We start from the raw sequence: 20,664 nt of genomic DNA on the forward strand, positions 1-20,664 counted from the left end.
TCAACAACTCAACTAGCTCCGCTGGTGGGAAAATCAAATGCATGGGACTCATGAGTTGTATCGCTATCCTATTGCGTGCAGAGGAAATTTGAAAGACAACCGTTTATCCCGCCTCTCGGATTGAGCAGCACCAATGGATAGTTCCCAGACCCTACATCTTGATGTGGGTATGGCTCGTCAGGCTAGTGATGCGCCGCATCATCAGTAATTAATGTCTCCTAAATGTGATGTGTGAGCAGGACATCTCATTTCTCATATCTCCCTCTCCCTCATTCCTCCATCCTCCTGTGGCCATGATGCAAATCAGAGTGGCCATTACGCCAGGTTCTTCTTTGACACTTCATATGTGATTGAAGAAAAGGCCCCATCGGCGCAGGAGAGACCTTAGAGTAAGTTTGAGTGTATTGTCTGGTGAAAAGCCAAAGGTTGCATTGACAAATTTGTATTGTTACCTCAGATGTGTGTTCTTATGTATATGTAGTTCTTTATGGAAACCTTACAGTAAAATGGTCTGATTATTAGAAAGGCATTTTCAACACTTTTAGTTGGAAACTATTGGACACTATTGTGTGCACTGTTACTTTGGCATTCTGATTGTTATATGTTGCATTTATGATAATTCCTCAATTCCTCCAATTGACTTTACACAGTCAATGCGAATTAAGCTATTTTTAAGGAGATAAACTACTTTGCTAAGTAATTTTTTCAATGAATGTTGTTCCACTGCACATGTAAACATTCCCATCTCTTTTCAGTTAGATTGTTCAACATTCACTTGATGATGCCTAACAAGGCCGGACCTCCATTGTCATTACCCACTGTTTGTCCACCATCCAGAATGCTGACATCATTGCTGTCATTCAGAATGGCAAATGAAACAAATTATGTTTTATTTGCGTTTGCATGTATTTGGGTTATGTCTGTTTTTAACAACTATTTAGTGTGTGTGATTTTTATATTTTCTGTATGCTGTCTATCTATATTTGTCATTGTCACTGACCCTGACCATACCTGAACAGCAACTTTAGGCACCGGCTGCCTTTACAACTAAAAATCTCATTATAATTATCCAAGTGTGCGTGTGCGTGTGCGAGTGTAAGTCTTCCTCAAAATGAATGAATGTACTCTTGTCTTCATACAGTATAATACGTAAATCATGTCACAGTAGGATACTATAGTACAGTACAGGATCACAGTATTACTTTTATTATTATAAACTAATCTCCTAACACATTCGACATATTGATCAAATTCAGCAAAAGATGAATGAAACACCCTGTCATGTGTCCACTGTAGAATTATAACAGACTTTGTCTGCGACTCAAAATGCTGAGCTGCTACATGTTAGGGCAGTCATGCAAAGGTGATGGCTGAAACTTGACACAATAAAAGTTCAGCTTGATAGCCAAACTCCTCAGTTCAGATTTACAAGCAAGACTATAAAACGCCTGCTACAGATTACGGGTGAAGTGTTTATTTGATCATCTTTTTTGGTGTTTTGTTTGTTTTGTGAAAAGTGTGTAGATAGATTTACTTAGTAACAGCATTTTCTAAAACCACAGAATGGAATATTGCTAAAGAATTTAAATGTACAGGAAATCAAGATTAAAATATTTGCTAAATATTCTTTGTCAAAATCATATCATATCATTCTTTTCTACTGGACTCTCTCTTCCTCTTAAAACCATTATTGAAGTGAAATTTAGTTCAAATATTTTTTTATTGACTTTTATGTGACTTAAGAATGAGCTAATAGGCTATTATAAAATGCAAAAGAATTTGCGTATTATTTTAAAAAGTTGCTCTATAGTTTTGAAACAACTGGACTTTAGGGAACGTCTGAGCTTCTTTTCGTGATTGAAATTTACTTAATCAAAACCCAACTCTCCTGAAAACCCCATGCACTTTCATATATTCAACACACGAGGGGGCAGTTCGTCAATCAGCCTTGATGTGTTTCTACCAATATGGTTCTGGATGAACTTGCCCCGAGGGACAGGAGCGCGGCACTGCAGTGTTTTTTTTTTGGTCGTAAATGTTTAAAGTTGTGTGCTCTAGGGTAGCCTATATTTCAAATGAAATGCAATTTCGCCATACCCTTGCGCGTCAGATGTTGCCAGTTCCAGGTTGTGTGTAAACTAATCGATGACCATGACATTCAATTTTAAATTTGTAAGAAAATGCAATATTCGTCTTCATTCAAGCTCAAATGAGCCTACGTAGCTTATTTTTCATTGCAAGTGAGAATACAAGCACATAGCCTATTATATAAACGAAATGCACGCATTAATAAAATATAAAGCGCCAGAGTAACAGAATCCCATAGAAAAAAGGTTTGCAAGCGATTGTTGTTTACTGAAGAGAAACGTTATAGCCTGTAGGCCTATTTGTCTTTATGTTTACCTCTCGTCTTTCCTCATTTTAAATGATCGCAAAATCATAAGTTTAGAACGCATTCGCGGCTGTAGGTAGCATTTAATGGGTAGTCTGTTTATCTTAGGCCTATTTGTTTAGCCTAATAGGCCTGGTTTTATTCAATTTGTCCACACTGATTTAACAAAAATGTATTGGAAAAAATGAATGCGATTACTGGTCAATGAATTTCTGTCCTTCTGAAAATCCCCTCTATTTTCAGTCTGATGTTAGACATTAAACTGTTTAGTGAGAACCATGTGGAGCTGAATTGACAAAAAAGGAAACATTTCGCCCCTTTATTTTCCCAAAGTCTAGGCCATCACCTGTAGCCTGTGTCCTCCTAAACCTAATTAAATTATACAATTAAAGTTAAAAGTACACTGAAAGGAAATGCAAACCGATTTATGATCTAAAATCGGACATATAAAATAGGATTTTTTTGTTGTTGTTATCAGTGTTAATTTGGAAAACTGTTACGCTCTAAATGCTCCTTGTCGCTTACTGTAGGTTATGTCCCAGACATTTTTGCATCGCACAAATAAGTAACCAACTGTTGATCAGACATGAATCAGTAATAAATAAAGTGCATTGACCAAGATTAATCAAATCCATAGAGTTCAGATTTTGAGTCCATTCTCACTTTATTGAACGGCTGATTTTGAGCCCCAATCTAGGAATGTGTCAATGGAATTAATGCTCACTTTACAAATATGTACATGCTTAAATATAAACGCCATGAATCACTAAACATGTTTATTTCTAAAATATACCAAATAAATTCAAAGTGCGTCTCTGACACACATCAGAAAACGAGCCTGCCTCTTCGATAAATATTACAACTCCAGCTGACGTGTAGGCAAATATGGCAATCACGGATGAAAAACAAAAGCAAATTTCACTCCGACAGAGTTTTAGATATTTACTAGAATAAATTTACATCTAAAATTTTACTATACAAAAGGGGTTTCCTGGACAAATATGTCACATATACCTGCATGTAATAACTTGCTAAGCTATTGCATTATATACACTGCAATATATCTCATACAAACTTGATCAAGCTCTCTGGTAGAATAAAGACCAATTTGTGATATATGTTTTTGTCTCTCAAATATTAAACAAAAGAGAGTAGATGACGAAATGAAAACTACAAAACACAACATACAAGTTCTTACAAATTGCCCATGAAAAGGCACACGTACGTCACGCAGGGTTCCAGTATAAAGTGCCACAGTTTGGATTTAAGAAAACATTGTTCTCATTAACTCGGCAGGCCACTGCAGGCCATAAACACTTACAGGTTATTAGTATTTTGACTCTTCATTTAATATCAGAGCAGAGTAACAAAAACAGACTTGCCCTGCATGTAACCACTGTGCGTTCAAATGCAGGCCATACATTAGGCTATTGGTAATGTTAATTTGTGCCTGTATTTTTTTGTTTTACTAAGTAATTTTTGTTTTACTAAGTAATGTAGTCTTTATAAAGTATACTTTAAGGGCATATAGTGCCCGTTGTCTTTGTCGTCGATACAAGTGTGATTCAGTCCTTTCCTCATAAACCCAATCAAATGAGATCAGACCGGATCAATTTACCTAACAGAGTGCATCCGAATAGTTTATGGAAAATGTAATGTCCATATGCCACCAAAGAGTAGGCTACGTAAAATCTAACTCAGTCCAAAGAGTTACTGAGACCATTTATGCCTGCTGTTTGAGTGGAATCAGGAGGTGGCAGCAGGTCGGGAGAATGACAGGGAGGACTACCAGGGGTGCTATGTTCGCTGTCGGTGTCACTTCCCCGTTTGCCCCCGCTACCACCTGATCCTGATCCCACGGAGCCTCCTGCACTATGCGTTTTGACGTGTTTGCTGAGATGGTCGCTCCGCATGAAGCGCTTGTTGCAGACGGGGCAAGCAAAGCGTTTCTCGCCGGTGTGTGTGCGCAAGTGTCTCTGAAGTTCATCTGACCTCGTGAACCTCTTTCCACAAAACAGCCAATTACAAACAAACGGTCTCTCTCCTGTATGCCAGCGTAAATGAGCCTTCAGGTGAGACGTTTTACCATATACTTTCCCGCAACCTGGGATATGACAGCTGTGAAGTCCTTTGCGCCGCAGACTCGCCCCTGCAGGTCCCAGTCTCTCTGCCTCCTGACAGTTAGGGCAATCACAAGTGGCTCTGCCTGAGTAACGTCGCGCTGAGGAACGCGGGGACCCCGCCAGTGATGCCGCTGGCCCTCCAGTCAACATGGTGCCACCTGCACCACCAAGAGGAGATGGGCTTGAATCGGGGTATGAAGAGAGGACTGGTTTGAAGCCGTCCATCAGATGCTGACTAGTGGTCAACAAATGAGGAGATGCACTTGTGCTAAAAGCTGAGTGACTTAAACTGGAGTAGTCCGAATTGTAGCCCCCCAGAGGCGAATGCAATGATGTCTGAAGTCCCCCCGAATGCAAGGAAGACTGTAGGGTGGTCCCGTTTGGATTCTGGACATCAATCCATCCTGCTCCGACATCCCACCATGCGGAAGCACCCGTAGTGCCCACGTCTCCAGTCGGAATGCCAGGGTGGGATGACTTGAACCAAGACTCGTACGGATGTGTTACACTCATTCTCGGATAGATACCTTGCAGACTGTCCACTGAAGTATGCACTTTGGAAATAAACACCGGCTGGTGCCCCCCCTCCTGCGAACTGTTTGAAACTGATGCCTGAAAAACAGAGTAGTCGTTTCCAAAGTGCGCATTGGTGGAGGTTCCAGGTGTTAATGAAAAAGCACTGGATCCACTGGAACTGTTGCTTCCGAATGAGTCCGAGAGTCCTGAGCCACTGCGGGTCACCCCAAACGTGGATAAGCCTGAGCCCAAACTGCAGCTGCTCGCAGAAGCTCTTTTCCATGGATGAAAACCTTTTCCAAAGGCAGCTGAGTTATCTGATATCGAAGAGGGCGACGGACTTGGAGTTCCAATCTTGTTACAAGTTGCAGCCAACATGGCTAAGGGAGTCGATCCTAATCTCGGCTCCTCCTAAAAGGGAAGCATGAATTACTATTAGCCTCAGGAAATTCAGAATTTTAAAAACTTCTTATTTTACATGTTCAACTGGTAAACGCGTACCATCCTGTAACGGGTATAGTGCGTGACAATTCCTACCTGCAGATCGAATGCAAATTTAAACTAGCAACAGATGCAACACGCACAACTCAATGTGAAGAAGTTAAAGGAAACCCTGAGTTTGTTTTCGCCCCAAATAGTTCGACGGAAACTTTTTAGTGCGTTATTGGACTAATGTGTTTTTCGGTTTGCGTTCTCTTGACCCTCTACCTTAAAACATAATCCACCAACTGCTCCTCTCCCTTACACTCCCCAGGGTAATTTTAATCCCCCGAGTGGACAATAAAGGAACTAATTAAACCCAGCAAGAAACTCCTTAGACTCACCCCTAGAAGTGAAGTTGCCATCACAAAAACTGCCCTCCGCAGAGGATCTTTTTATATTTATCAATCAGAGCAGTGTTTTTTTAAGAGGTATGCAATACAATGATGTGATCCGCCCATTTCAGCACAATTGTAGGTCCTCTCTGGCTTTGAAGAACCGCTGCTACACAGGCAACCAATCACAGACACCGGCGCTCCTCCTCCCGACTTTGAAGTATGTCTGCCACATTGAGGACCAATCAAGACTTCGGAAGCGCAAACTGGCCGCAACGTAAGGTCATCAGTGGAGCTCGCAAGCCGTTCTCCTCCCCTGCCTCCCCCTTCCATGGGATAGAAAGAGCGCAGGAAGGTAAATCAGATTGAAAGTGAATACTCCGGGAGTTTTCTTCTTAATTTGTCAGGAAGCAAAATTCCATTCTAACCACACTGACTTAACACTTAAAGTAGGCCTAAATGCAATTGGTGCAAAAAATTATGATTTTTGTTCATACAAATAAGTCCGGGAAAAGGGCTGTGATGTCTCTGCTGCTCTATCAACTTAATTGGAGTAGGCTATGTCCACTGAAGATCTTAAAGATCTTAAAGATCTCGCATACAAATTACAGGCACTACTCTAAGGGCTCATCATAATAACTGCTCAGTAAATTATCTGACTATTCGAGTAACCAACTTGTTGGAATTTTGGACAGAAAACTCTATAGCGAAAGCAAAACTATAAGTTCCGTAACTTAACAATTAGCCTACGTGTATTTGTGGATGGGTTTCAACACGTCCCCGACTGCCCTATCTTGACGAAATAAAACAATCCACGAAATAAGAATCAGCACATCAGCTGGTCTCTGTGTTCCCTTTAGATGGATTAACAGATGATTGTGTGAGTGTTTCTGTGTGCGCGCCGGAAATCTTCTCTCAATCACCTCCTATTTGACATTATAGCCTATCGCCAGCATTTTCTTTTGAATTTTAAACGTAACGAGGAATGTGGTTTAATCAGGTAAATTGTATTTGTTTGATAGCATTCTCAATTGACTGCAGCTGGTGACATAGGGTGACAATTGCATGGCTGCGAAAAGTTGATTGCCATGCACATCACATAAGGTGCCTATAACCACCTTTATTATATCGCGTGATAGATATAGTTTCAAATTAATCTCTCTATTTCTTCGATGTGGACATATATTCGTTAAAAAAAAAACTACAGGAAAAACACGTTTGCCCAAAAGTTGCAGGTGTTTTGCGAATGAAAATGAGTGAACGATCAGTGGGCTATAAGACATTCCCGTTATTGAAACGGAAAGAAGAAACAGTGCGACTAAATTAATAACGACCCAGGATCTTTGTTGATCAGTTTAGAAACAGATGACATAGGTTAATATGTAACTTTATGACATTTAATTGATGTGTTAGGAATCTCCAAACTTAGTCTCTTAGTCTCATCGTGTACTTTTTACCCACTCAAAATGTATGTATAAATAATTGTACATAATTTTAGTCGACTGAACAGTAGTAATGTGAAGAAATGGACCTGATGCATGATCCTGTAAACTTAGAAAATATAAAATACACACAGGGTATCTAAAATAGACTACAATTGGCATCTCGTAGTCTAGCCTACATGTCCAAACAACGTAACTTTTCCAGTAAATCGTCATTTGAAAAAATGTTTTTATAAAGCAAATTAAACAAATGGGCAGAGCTTACCGTTAGTCTTAATTTCTCCAGGCACCGTGTCCCTGGCCAAGCTCCCTGACCCTGCTATCTCCTCGAGACGGTGCGCCGATGCAGCTGGAGCGCACAGAAGATGAATGTTACCAAGGGAATTCAGTTTAATTACGCGAGGCGCCGCGGGCCGCTGGTGATCTAATCATTAGCCTACACGAGGTATCAGCATCTGACACAGCTACAAGAGGTTTGAGGCGCTCTCTGCGAACAAGTGTTTTCCATGTAGCCACTCGCTTTAAGAGACTAATGCAATAGGATAGCCTACTTGTAATCGTTGAAAACTGAACAGGAATTGGCTTAGTGGTTTACGAATGAAGTAGTATGATTACATTATAGTGTAGGCTAAATATAAATATTTTTTGCTGACTTGTCGATGTTTATTTTCAATGAGGCCTGGTAAAATGCAAGATTTAAATGGGGAGAGCTGTTGGATGTCGATATGTAGCCTACTCGCGGTTAGAATGGCGTTGCGCAGGCCTACCCAACATCTAAAGTGATGTTGCTCACATAGCTACCCCAGGGGTTCCCTCTTCTCTCCGGTGGCGTATTATCATATTACCACAATCAAATCTGATCCTCATATCGTCTACATCGTGAACCTTTTTTCCCTTTTGAACTACCAAACCTTTCAGAAATTCAATTATACATAACATATCGGCCATTGTTTCGATTGACCGAAAAACATGGTTTGGATAAAGGTCGGAGATTCTATCACCATTTGTGTAGGCCTACAGTTACTTACAGGAATGCCCAGCAGCTTACATTAATCACAATTGGTGCGTTTAAAGACGAATTAGATATCGAGACAACATTACTTTTTTTACACCCTTTGTTGGGGTCTTGTCCTGGATATTTTTGGGGCTTTAATGTTTTTCATTTTAATTAAAACATGTCAAACATACTTATAGATTTGACTTGGAAAAGAGAGGTCCTTAAATACAAGATAAGCATTTGACTCTGAGGCCTATTTAGTACTGCCGACATCACAATTTAACTAAGCACTCTGCTCTTGTGCATGATAAGGGACGCAGAACAGCAAGGTTGTCCCATGGTAGGAGTCAGGTGGACTCTGAGTTTGTGGAGCAGGAGGCTTGTGCGATAGAGCAGATGTCCGTCTGCTCCATGAGCTGCCAAGTGTGTCCGGAGGAGAGCATCCACAGACACAAGGGTCCAAATGGTGTGACAAAGGATGTGCAGGAAGCCTCTCTCCGGCTGGGTGAGCCTCAGAGAGGGTCTTGCCACTGCCAGCTCTCTCTCTCTCTCTCTCTCTCTCTCTCTCTCTCTCTCCCTCTGTCTCTCTCTGTCTCTCTCTCTCTCTCACTCACTCCCACAAACACACACACACACACAATTGTACACACAAAATTTGTATCTGTATCAATATATCAAATAATAAATAAAATGGATTGTTTACCTGGCCTCTGCTTTTATCAGTTAGTGACCCAGATTTGAGTACATACACATTTAGATAAACACTGCAACTTATGAATAAGATGCTCATTTATTCATCCTTCTCCCAGTTGTGGTTTTGATTTAATAATTGCTGTTTTTCACTCATTTCTCCTGATGCAGAATGGTCACAGACAGGGATGTAGTGGTAAAATAAGAGGTGGGTAAACTATGAATTCTGTGAGGTGGACTGGGCCATGCGGTATCGGATTTTTAAAAAGACATTCCGAACATGTTTGATGATGGTGACGGTTATTGTCCAATGTTTATAACAATATCAGTGGTATTAAATGATCCCTAGATTGTACATATTGTGAATCTGGATAATACAGTGTGGTTTTTGAATGTTAAAAGTTGCAGTTGGTGAACAAACTCTTTTGAGAGGTGGATAAACTCTAATAAGAGGTGGATAAACTCTATTTCTGAAATTTCAGAGGTGGATAAACTGTGTTTATTTGTGTTTAGTCTCCACTACATCCCTGGTCACAAAGGGGTGATGTTTGAACGTCCTTCGAAAGCATCAGGAGATGTTGTTGATGTGGAGTCTGCCACGACCAAACATGCTTCCGTTAGGTCCCCCAGCCATTCATCTTCATTTAATCAATGGAAGGTTGGTATCGTAGTTCGGGAAGGTATCCCTGGTAGCTAAGCAGTGTACCTAAGTACCTGTAAAGACAACATAATGGTAACAGACACACATCTCATTAATGGTTGCATGATTAAACAAAGGCAGTGGTAATAGTCCAGCCAAGTTTACAGGCTTTACAAGCCATATGGCCTAATAGAGATTAAACAGGTGCTGAATATTTAGGTTTCTCAGATTTCTCAGGTTTCTCAGGTTGTGTTGCATGATGTCTTACATTTAAGTTGAATGGTTATACATACATGCATTATACATGTAAAGGATTACATCTTATTAGATACATTAGTCACCACCATTGCTTGTTTTAACAAGTGTTTTGGTCATATTGATGTTTACATATCACTTGGTGTATCAGGAGACCATCCACCATTACCCAAGAAGCCTCTTCACTTAATTGTTGGTTATTACTTTAACTGCGGTATGGTTAGTGGGATGTACAATCCAAATCACTTGTGTTTCTTCACTGATGCATAAAATGCACATGTCAAACATGATACATTTCCTGAGTGATGGGACAGACCATGCGATGAGGCATTGGGTCAGTAGATTCAGGGATCCCGTGAGTTGGATGCAGGTCAGAGCCGACACTGGGGGTGGTTTGGGAGGGGGACACAGGTGTGCAGCAGGCTCGGGCTGAAGGAGATCACTGGAGCAGAAAGAATGATATAAATGTCTGAGAGATAAAATGGCTAGTTAACAGTCTTTTGACTAGCCTAACCTCTGAGCTTTTGTCGGAGATCGATCAGCCAGCTGCTTTAGGGGCATTGTCAGGCTGGTGGGAGCCTCTTTGGCATACTACTGAATGGGGCCGGCTCTCCTCTCCAGCTTTTCTCTCTGTTTGAAATTTCCACTCCCAAAAGTATGATACACAGACTGTTTTGTTTCTTCCTTTAAAACATATTATAAATATTTGTCAAAGAATTTTTGTTTTGTGTATCTTAATTCCTTAGTAAATCTGTGTAATAGGCTGCTGTAGACTTTGGTGTAATGTAGGTTTATGTATATGTGTATGGTTTACAGAGCCACCACTTTACCAAAATGTCCTCATTATTTTAGGAGGTAAGTAGGGATCAACGTTTTGAATATGGTGTAGCGTGTGCTTAAGAGACATTACTATTCTAAATGTCTTGCATTACTTTTAATATTGCTTGAGCCCCTGTGTTTAACTTTGGGCTTGAGAAGAGTGGGGCTGTTGAAAGAGTGGTGGAAACACAATAATAAGGGTCTGATAAACAGCTACAGTGGTACTGCAATTGTTATTTTACATTCTTTGGCCGTTGCAGGCATACTTATTCATCTAATTACATTTACTTAATTACCAAACACCAGTGAACACCACAAATAATTTGGCATAGTCTTTTTTCACGTATAATGTTTTGTTATTAAGTTGATTTACTCTCAGTACACATTAATTGTTGACTATAGAATTATTAGACTTTAGGACTATACAGGAATGTCAGTGTTGCATACCCAAATATTTGTCAGTTGTTTTATCCAGTAGTGATTTCATTATTCATTCAAATCATATTTTTCTCAATTAAATCATCAATATGAACAAATATGAAGATTACTTGTTTTATTAGCAACCTGATATTTTGCAGAAAATAACTGGGCCTTTCACAGACAACATAGAAAGCCTAGCTAAATTATGTTTGAGGATAGAGATTGCAGTGTTACAGACTGGATCTTTTTTTGTTATAAGTAGTTCTCTCAATGCTGGGCTGGAAGCAGTCCTGAAAAGTAGCAGCATCCCAAGTAGTGCTTAGCTAACCGCGCTAACAACACTTTCTAGAAATCCTTATACTTACAGATGACTATTTGTATTATGTTTGTTCATTATGACAGCTTCTGTTTGTCAGGTTTTGTGTGTCACAGTCTTCTTTTGTGGGTAGTGAGTCGTACAAATGGCATATGTGTGGCGGTTGTGATGGTGGTGGTGGTGGTGGTGCTGTGTGTGTGTGTGTGTGTGTGTGTGTGTGTGTGTGTGTGTGTGTGTGTGTGTGCGCGTGCGTGTGTGTGTGTCTGTGTGTCTGAGTGTGTGCATGGGAGGGGGACAAGACGGGGGTGGGGGGACGGGCTAAAGGCAAGGAAGCTGGGAAAGTCTTCTCACCCTGCAATTTAATCACTGTATACTCAGGGCTGTATTGACAGTTGTCCTGTGGAAGCTATTAAAATTGCTGTCCAAGGTTAAATGAAATTGCAGTTTATCACGGAAGCATTGAGAAAATAAGCAAATCTACTTGTGGGCTTCTGATTAATGTGCAGTGTGATCAGCACAAGGGCTTCATTAAGCTATACATCACCAGATTAATTTAACATGTCATCTTGGTGTGGGCGTGCCTGCATGTGTGCATTAAATGTGTGTGTATGTTGCTTCTGTATGAGCATGCGTATGTGTATGTGCACGTGTGCATGCACGTAACACTTCTGGTTGTTCATATGAACTGACACAGGTGTTGGAGTGGTCATTTCAGCATGGCCCGGACATGGTGTACAACTGGATGTGCTCTAACTGATGCATCTATCTCTAGTGTCAGCTTCCAGTCAGCAGGGAGAGAGCAAGATAGCTCTGCTGTAGTCAAGGTTCAGTGTCATATTCATGCATACGACACAACACTACATGCATGCTTCCACTACCCTTCATACTTATATCTTCCATTATTCATGTTGCCGGCATGCTTACAATGCATTCAGAGTATTCAGAACAATTCACCTTTTCACATTTCATTTTCACAAATCCACAATTTCTTTCTCTTATCAATCTACACAGGAGAAACTATAATGAAAAAGTGAAAAGAAGGATTTCAGGCATTTGTGCAAATTCATCAAAAAAGAAAAAAAGAAATATCATATTTACACTTGAAATTTAGCTCAGGTGTTTTCCATTTTGATTGGATATGGTTTGGAAAGACATTCACCTGTCTATAGGATGTCACAGCTGACAATACCAAACCAAAACCAAGCCTATCTAAACAGTCTCCTCAGTTTAGAGACAGCTGAGGTTCCCATGAAGGTTCTCAAGACCACAATTTTTACATGTAAAAAGTTCTGAAAACGAGGACTCTTCACAGAACTTTCTACAGACTCTTTGGCAAAACTGAGCAATTGGAGAAGGGCCATGGTAACCCTTACCAAAAATAAGTTTATAGAAGCGTACTGTTGGTAAACTTATTTTAAACTAAGTATATGTATAGTTCACTTTTTGTGTACTGATCAGAGATATAGTAAATTGATTTATACTTAAGTATACTTGATTTATACTTAAGTATATATAAAGGTTGAAGTATATCTAGCCTATACTTGGTACTTATACTTAAATATATTTGGCTTATATTGACAGAAAAGTGAATTCACTTTTACTCGTAGCCAGGGACTGATCGTTGACAGGCTGCATGACAGATTGTAATATTACCCTTCAAGACTGTGTTTGGGTTAAAACTTGATTTGGTCGACTACTTAAGTCGTTATGTTTTGGCATCCAATACACTATTTGGATGAACATTTTGATTTATATGTGTTGTGAATATTTGCATGTGCAATCCACTGGTAATGTTGTTTATTTGTAAACTTTAAAACTTAAAGGACAGTTAAAAGTATGCTTCAATTATACAAAATGTAAAGAAAACGTACAAGTATATTTGCAGTACAAATAACTATTAAACTTATAGTTTACTAAGGATATACTTACTGTAAAGTATACTACCATGAATATATGAACGCTATATTATGAAGCGTTCCATTGGTAAAGATGGGGTAGAAGACTGTAGACTAACGGAAATGTAGGCTACAAAACGTCAAGTCTTATTCAAGCACAAGGTAACTAAGCCTTTACGGAAATTCACTGAAGAAAAAACCAGAAGAAAAAAACTCTGACTAAACCTATAGTATATGAGCGCTGCTTCGCTAATGTGGCGGTCATAATAAGGCCTACCACAATCTAGGTCATTTAGCTCTTTACACATACAGTCATTTGTTGGTGCTGCTAACAAGTGAGCATTGAATACCTAGTTTAAATATATTGAATAATTTGAAATGATACATTGAATTCTAGCAGAAACTCTTCTTTCATAATTGCTTGTATACTTGAATATGGAGATCATGTGCTCCAGTGATCCATGACACTTAGTTAAAAAATATGCATATTTAAGGGTAATGCAAGGATTTTATATTTAATTAGGTGTGCCCAACTGATTTGAAGGCCGCTTTAATATGCCAGGGCCGATTTTTTTGGTCCCAGTCCGTCCCTGAGACACAGTACCTAATTTTTGTTTTTGTCTAATTTCTGTAACCTTATTGTCAAACACTGGCCAGAATGCTGTTCTGATCACAGGTGGGATTCAATTCTTTGGTTGCAGTGAGTGAGTAGCCTAAATCTATGGCAACACTGTGGAGCTCCAGGAGGAGCTCATCATCAGGGTATGTTTATGGTGGGTAATTGATGGTGCCTGGGGGACAGCAGAGAGTCAGGCATGAATCATGGCTACCCGGGCGACTGATAAGGAGCTGAAAGTTGACCGTAATGAAGCAGGGCACTAGAGACCAATTGTTTGCCCAGAGATTTTACTGTGGCTAATTGACACTAATTGTTTAATCTGATGTTAACCTCTATAAGACTACTAAAGCACCACTGGCCTTGTTGAAGTATGAAGATTTTAATTGTATGTGCATGTGTTTGTTTGTGTGTGTAGACCCCTTTACTGATAGTATTAGGATAGGATAATGTAATTTTGAGGGATTGAGTTCAGCTTGTTCTTGATGGACCCACTTATTTGTATCTCCTTGCACACAGCTGAAGGGAGACAATGGCTTTAGCCCTCATCCTTATATCTTTTAAGCATGACCTGCTCAGCATTACTGTCTCTGAAGAAGAATGAATTTCATGCTGTATAGCTGAGACCTCTGTCGGCCCCCATTGATGTAACCCAGGTTTCCACCAACAAGCAGTTGACATAGGATGTGTGGCTATTTCAGGCACTAGTGCATTCAACCTCCCCTTCCTTGGTCTTTGCTTGAAGTATATTGCATAGTATCTCCCAGGTTGACTGGTCCAACCCTATCAATGTAATGCTGGGAATGTGCTTTGTTAGAGACTTGATCTATGAATGGTTCAGAGGGCCCATAAATTAAAACAGTAATCAGTAAAACAGTAAATGTTGATGATGAATACCCACCCACATCCACACACACACACACACACACACACACACACACACACACACACACACACACACACACACACACACACACTGCACTGTCTGTCACGTAATGACACAATATAAGATAAATGCATCAGTCAAGCGTTAATTATGAATAAAATTATAACTAATTGAAGTTTCATGTGGTCCTTAGCATTGCAAGAGGGCATGCTATGTCATTCAAAGTATTTATCACTAATTCATATTTAAATACACTGGTGAGATCATCAGATTTCAGTTGATCCATAGCCTTTGCAACTGTAAAATCTTAACTTGTCCCCACAATATATCCCTCCTGTAGTTCAAGCATTCTGGCTCTACTGAGGCATGACAGTATTAAATGTATTTATGGACTACTGACCTCTTTGAAGAAAGTAAGGGATGTATGTTGTTGCCTCTTTGTAAGTGACAGTGTGCGTCTGCATGCACATGTGTGCCCTCTCTCTAAATTTAAATTCTTGTGTGAGACGCAGAGCGGTCAGTGTGTGGCTTGCTGAGTGGGATCTTTATGAGTCTTGGGAATGAGAGTAATGAGAGTAATGATAGTGCGCTGCGGTCAGCGGCAGCCATCTTTGTGTAGGCTGAATCAGCTCCAACTCCACTCCAACTCCCGCTGTCATGTGGCTCCACTCAACTATACAACAGACAAGACTACACTCCCCAAGACTACACTCCCCAAGACTACACTCCCCAAGACCACACTCCCCAAGACCACACTCCCCAAGACTACACTGAGCAATGCATTGATTTAAGATGTAGTGATTTAGTATAAACCTGAAAGCTTTAACTCTATGAAGAAATATTCAGATGTATGATATTGTAAGCCATCACATATCAAACATCAGAGAGCACACAAGTTTGCATTGTACAGGTATTCACAATGAGTTTTTTCCAAGTATTAGGGCTACTTGGTATGTATACTGTTATGTATTGTTATGATGACTTGTTATCAAGTATTACTTGTTATGTTTTGGTATGGGCAAAGCTTTTTCTGGAGTTTCATTTACCTCTCAGTCAATTTTTTTGATTTTCTTAGATAGAAGTACACCATCTACATTTGCCGTATGGTTACCGTATACTCCTTCACTCTTCCACCCAATCTTTTCTTTCTGTTACTCTTCCTTACCCGCACACACCCATAAACATACACTCGCTATCTCCGTTTCCAGTGAGCTTCTATCTGATTCTTAACAGACTGCCTTCATTGGAGATTGTTTTAGTGCTGTATGGAGCATTATTTGCATTTCAATTAGCATTTATCTTGTCTGTGTCTGTTCTCAATGAACACTTCTGATTTATTGGAAAAGGCTACCTTTACTTTGTGCTAATAATTGGATGCTATTGAAAGGATGAGTTTCATTGATTTTGAGGATGACTGCAGACATTACTGGCACAAACCATAGATTGTCAGCAGACCATGTGTTGTGCCAGGATCGATGTCTGTGAATCTTCCCTCTGCTTTTTATTTACCTCAGGTTCCATTGATTGAAACATGCAATAGTTCAGGGTGTTATTGTCACACTGTGGTTAAGTTTGAGCAAATCTCTCTGCTCATTCTTCTGTCTGTTACATGAAGGACATAAATGCAATCAAAGATAATGAATTCAAATGAACTATATCATGGAACATTTCTAAGAACAAAAAAAAAACATGCATTTTCATGTGGTCATGGGGTTTTGTAAATATAAAAAGCTTTGTGGAAAAGTTAACAACAATAACAACCAAATCCAGGCTTTTTGTGTATTCAGCCAACCACTTCCTGGGGCAATCTGGTGTTTTTGATTCATGAATCAAATCTCCATTCCCTCCTTCAGTTTTGGCGTGCTATTTGTTTCTTGAAATAAATATCCTGGAGGATCCAGCTCGCTGATGCCTGTGTGCATTACGTTTATCATATAACACTGTCAGAACTGAGGTGCCATGTTGTAGCTAGTGTTTGCATCTGATTGCCTGCCTGGCAGGGAGAAAGGTCACTCATCTGATCAACTGGGACTCTTCTGTTTGAATGCAATCAGTGTATATTTGTTATTCTGGGTGGGGGAGCCGTTTCTTTATGTGCTGGCTGAAGAGTTAATTTCCCCTGTGACCTTTTTGTAATAAAATAGAATTATCTCTTGTACTGGGACAGAGTGGAGGGGTTAATTAGCTTTCTCTGTAATGTTTAGTGACAAAAGTAAGCAGTTATATATTGCTGTCTTTATGTAGATTAAGAGGCTGGAGGTGAAGTCAAAGGTGTGTTTTTGTGTTTTCATGTAGTCTCTACATACTCCCTCTCACTGTTTCTGTGTGTGTGTGTGTGTGTGTGTGTGTGTGTGTGTGTGTGTGTGTGTGTGTGTGTGTGTGTGTGTGTGTGTGTGTGTGTGTAGGGATGGGCAATATTTCTGATCCATGTATGTAAAATGTATTTCCAATACAAAATAGTATTTAGTAAATTTTATCATATTAGGTGGAAGAAAATGGCTTTGTATTTTGCATCAAACTGTGTATTGGTGTGTATTCTAGAGAAAATGATGCATGTAGCCTCTGATTGGTGCTGACTGGCCAAGCAGACACTGATGATGATTTTGCCCTGATTTTAGCCCAGAATCAGACGGATACAACATTTTGAATCCGGTCCGTCCGATATATCATGTAGTTTGAGCAGGCTCAAGATGCATGTTAAAATCAATGTTTCAGATCCAGTCCGATCCGATTGGATATTTGGTAGACTATGTCAGAATTTTTTTGTTGGCTGTCTTCCAGTGTGAGCTGTGGAATGCAGGCCTACACTTTGAGCACATCAATCACCATCCAATTGAAAGGTGCAGTGTGAGTTGTGATGCCATATGTGCATGGTTTGCCTGGCTTGGGTGGGGCTTGGTGTCCTTGGAACAGGAACTGGGTGGATCAACAGGCTTCATCAACGCCATCTAAATGGCAGACTTTTTAAAAAAATTGGTTGTCCTCAAAGGCATCAAGCTAAAGAGACCCCTGCAATTCAGGCCAAAGGGCATACACACACACACACACACACACACACACACACACACACACACACACACACACACACACACACACATTCATTACACTCCCTCTCTCACATCCTCACACTCATTAAACCCCAGTTACTCACTCACCCACATAACCCACCCCATAAGTTTGCCTGGTTATGGTAGAATGTTTTAATTGTTTTGTCATATCTGATGAGTTGTATTCTCTATGTAACCTTACTGGTCTTCTAATAGGCTAAATGTTTGAGATTTAAAAAGCTGATAAATGGACGGTTTGCAAGCAGTTGAAAGTGATTTCTTGCTTCCTTGAAAAAAATATTTTCATTATACAAAGATAACATATTTTATTTTGATGCATGGCATACTGCACTTTGTAGTTTATTTTGAGACATTTAAAATTAGGGTATTGTATAATTTGTTTTGAAGAGCATTTTTTTAAATATATTTTGCCCATCCCACGGTGTGTGTGTGTGTGTGTGTGTGTGTGTGTGTGTGTGTGTGTTTGTGTGTGTTTGTGTGTGTGTGTGTGTGTGTGTGTTGTATGAGTGAGTTTAGTAGTATAGTGAAACAACACTAATAAAATGTAACAGTTTGATTGATTAATTTATTATTAATGCATCTCTATGCAGAATCATATGATATAAAGTAAACATTACACTGATGTCTATCCATGTTTTCAATGTCCAGATACTAATTTAGGGACTAACAGTTAAAGCTGGTATTAAGACTGTTTTGTACACGGCACCACAATGTGCCAGACTCCCTCCCCTCATCACCCCATTATAAAAGTATGTCACCTGTTCCCTCCGTTCTGCTCTGAGGCCCCTTAATCCATTTCCCTTCCTCAACCCAACTCAGTGCATGTTGTTAATCTGGATCCTCGCTAATTTGCCAACAGATCATTTTTGTGTGGTACACATATGTTTTCTTTTGTCCCCCAATTGAAATTATTTCATCTGATTTCCTGGACATTCCACCTGCTGCTTCTATTTTAAAATGTCAGTTTGGACAAATGTTAGAGGTCTCATCATACTCGTCTAAAACCTTCCTGCCTTCACTTCACTTCTCAGATGGACAATCCACCTGTAAGCACCACAAAACGGAACGAAAAGATATGAGAATAAGAGGGGTAGGGAAAGAGAGAGAGAGAGAGAGAGAGAGGAAGAGAGAGAGAGGAAGAGAGAGGGTGCAGTTTGGAGGGAAATGTGAGGTGAATGAAATGCTTTACTGACCCAAGGAATCTCCTTTATGATCTCCTCTTTGTGCCAGTGGCTCCTCTCTCCGGCCCTGTAGCCCCCATTCATGCTCAGTCACAGGCAACTGCATTATCTCTTGCCTGGCTGGAACATTCATGCCTCTTTATCCCATTGTGTAGCCCCCACTCCTCCAGGCCCAGTGCAGGCTGGGAGAGAGGCAGTGCCGCCATTGTGTGGCTCCCGGCGGCCTTCACACGCCCTGCGGGAGACTTCCTTTCTCATGTCAGCGAAACCCGTGTGCTGTAATCCACTGCTCAAGCCCCGCAGGGTGGGATGCTTATTAAAATGGCCCTAATGGCTTGTTAATAAATACCTTCCATTTTACGCCTAGTCTTTTTCATTTGCGCGGTGTGAGAGAGAGAAACCAGGCTGACGATAAGACCTTGCAGAGTGAACCCTCTGACTGGCATACAGAAGCCACTCGGTTGATAGAGAGAAAGAGAACAGTAGCTCCATTAGAGACCTTAACCAACCACACTTGCCCTCGGATATCAGACAGGAGGTGAGAATAAAGAGATGTATTCCTCTGCTTGTGAGATGGCTGGTAGAGAGAACATGTGAGTAATAAGAGTGGAGTCTCTGAGCAAGTGGAGAAGACCAGTTTAGATGGACAGGATGTTTCTGCTCAGTGGCCTTCCTGTAAGGTGCAGAGGAGCAGCCTCTTTGGGGAAGTGGTGAGGGAGGCCTGAGGCCTGCTGGGTAATCTCATTAAGCATGACACCTTCGGTCCTGTCACCCAGCAAGGGGGAGTGACAGAGGTCGGCCTCACAAGCAGCCCCCCCCCCCAACACACACACACACACACACACACACACACACACACACACACTCACACACACACACCAACTCACCAAGTGGCTCTCAGATATTCACCCTGAGAAGCAGTTCTGAGTAAAGTTTTCCATCTAATGGCAGGGTCATAACCTTGTCAGTTTTCTTCTATGTTGGGATGTGCCACTAGTCATTTTGAAGTAATAATTTAAATGTGCCTCATTTGATTATGAAACTATATTTATTTCTTTGATAATGTTAGTTGTGGGAATTATTTTAGTTTAGACAAAAGACAAAACTTTGAATTGTTTCTGTGAAAAGTCTTTTGCATCCCATGTACACAGCAGCAGTAAGTGGCTCCCAGTGTTCATTTCTTATGGTGGTTGTTTTCACAGCTGAAAGGCAGGCTGGGCCCATTTCCACGGAGGACTGTTATCAATAAACATGTGCTGATATGGGCTCTATTTTGTGAAATTTGCTAAAAGACTATCCAGTCCACTCATGTGCCTTCACATAATATTTTTTATTTAGTTTGCAAAGCAAATTTGCCTGCATATCCAGTTCATTCGCAACCACTCAAAATGATATGGGCTTTGAGGTCCAAGCAGAATGTATCACTCCACCATAGACGCAAATGTGCCAAAGAGTGCATTTACACTATGCCTACCCTAAGCAATCTGAGTTGAACTCTTTGTCAGTCACTTAATGAGGGTCTTTATCTGAGAGAGGCTTAGATTGGGCTGTTACAGCAAACACAAAGCTATCAGTGATTTTGAATGGAGGTAA

General features: G+C 40.4%; 1 protein-coding gene across 5 annotated transcripts; it reads right to left on the reverse strand.

Moving 5' to 3' along the window:
* Positions 1-3,071: 3,071 nt before the first annotated feature.
* sp8b (sp8 transcription factor b) lies at positions 3,072-7,707 on the reverse strand. 5 transcript variants are annotated; one of them, XM_042107140.1, is made up of 2 exons: positions 7,554-7,707; positions 3,072-5,442 (listed from the first exon to the last, which is right to left on the reverse strand). In XM_042107140.1, the coding sequence occupies exon 2, from the start codon at positions 5,407-5,409 to the stop codon at positions 4,090-4,092; it is 1,320 nt and encodes a 439-aa protein (XP_041963074.1). In that variant the 5' UTR covers positions 5,410-5,442; positions 7,554-7,707; the 3' UTR covers positions 3,072-4,089. The 5 variants fall into 5 exon arrangements, with proteins under 5 accessions (XP_041963074.1, XP_041963075.1, XP_041963076.1 ...); XM_042107141.1 differs by lacking the exon at positions 7,554-7,707 and adding an exon at positions 6,770-6,789; XM_042107142.1 differs by lacking the exon at positions 7,554-7,707 and adding an exon at positions 6,597-6,716.
* Between the last annotated feature and the right edge of the window lie 12,957 nt (positions 7,708-20,664).

The sequence above is a fragment of the Alosa sapidissima genome, chromosome 10 (assembly GCF_018492685.1).
Source record: "Alosa sapidissima isolate fAloSap1 chromosome 10, fAloSap1.pri, whole genome shotgun sequence".
In the NCBI taxonomy this organism is placed as follows: Eukaryota; Metazoa; Chordata; class Actinopteri; order Clupeiformes; family Clupeidae; genus Alosa; species Alosa sapidissima.

Excerpts from the sequence above, each read along its gene's own strand:
- sp8b (XM_042107139.1), bottom strand. The coding sequence starts at position 5,876 with ATGGCAACTTCACTTCTAGGG. Across the intron at positions 5,443-5,855 it reads TGGCAACTTCACTTCTAGGG|GAGGAGCCGAGATTAGGATC; the intron begins GTGAGTCTAAGG and ends CTTCCCTTTTAG.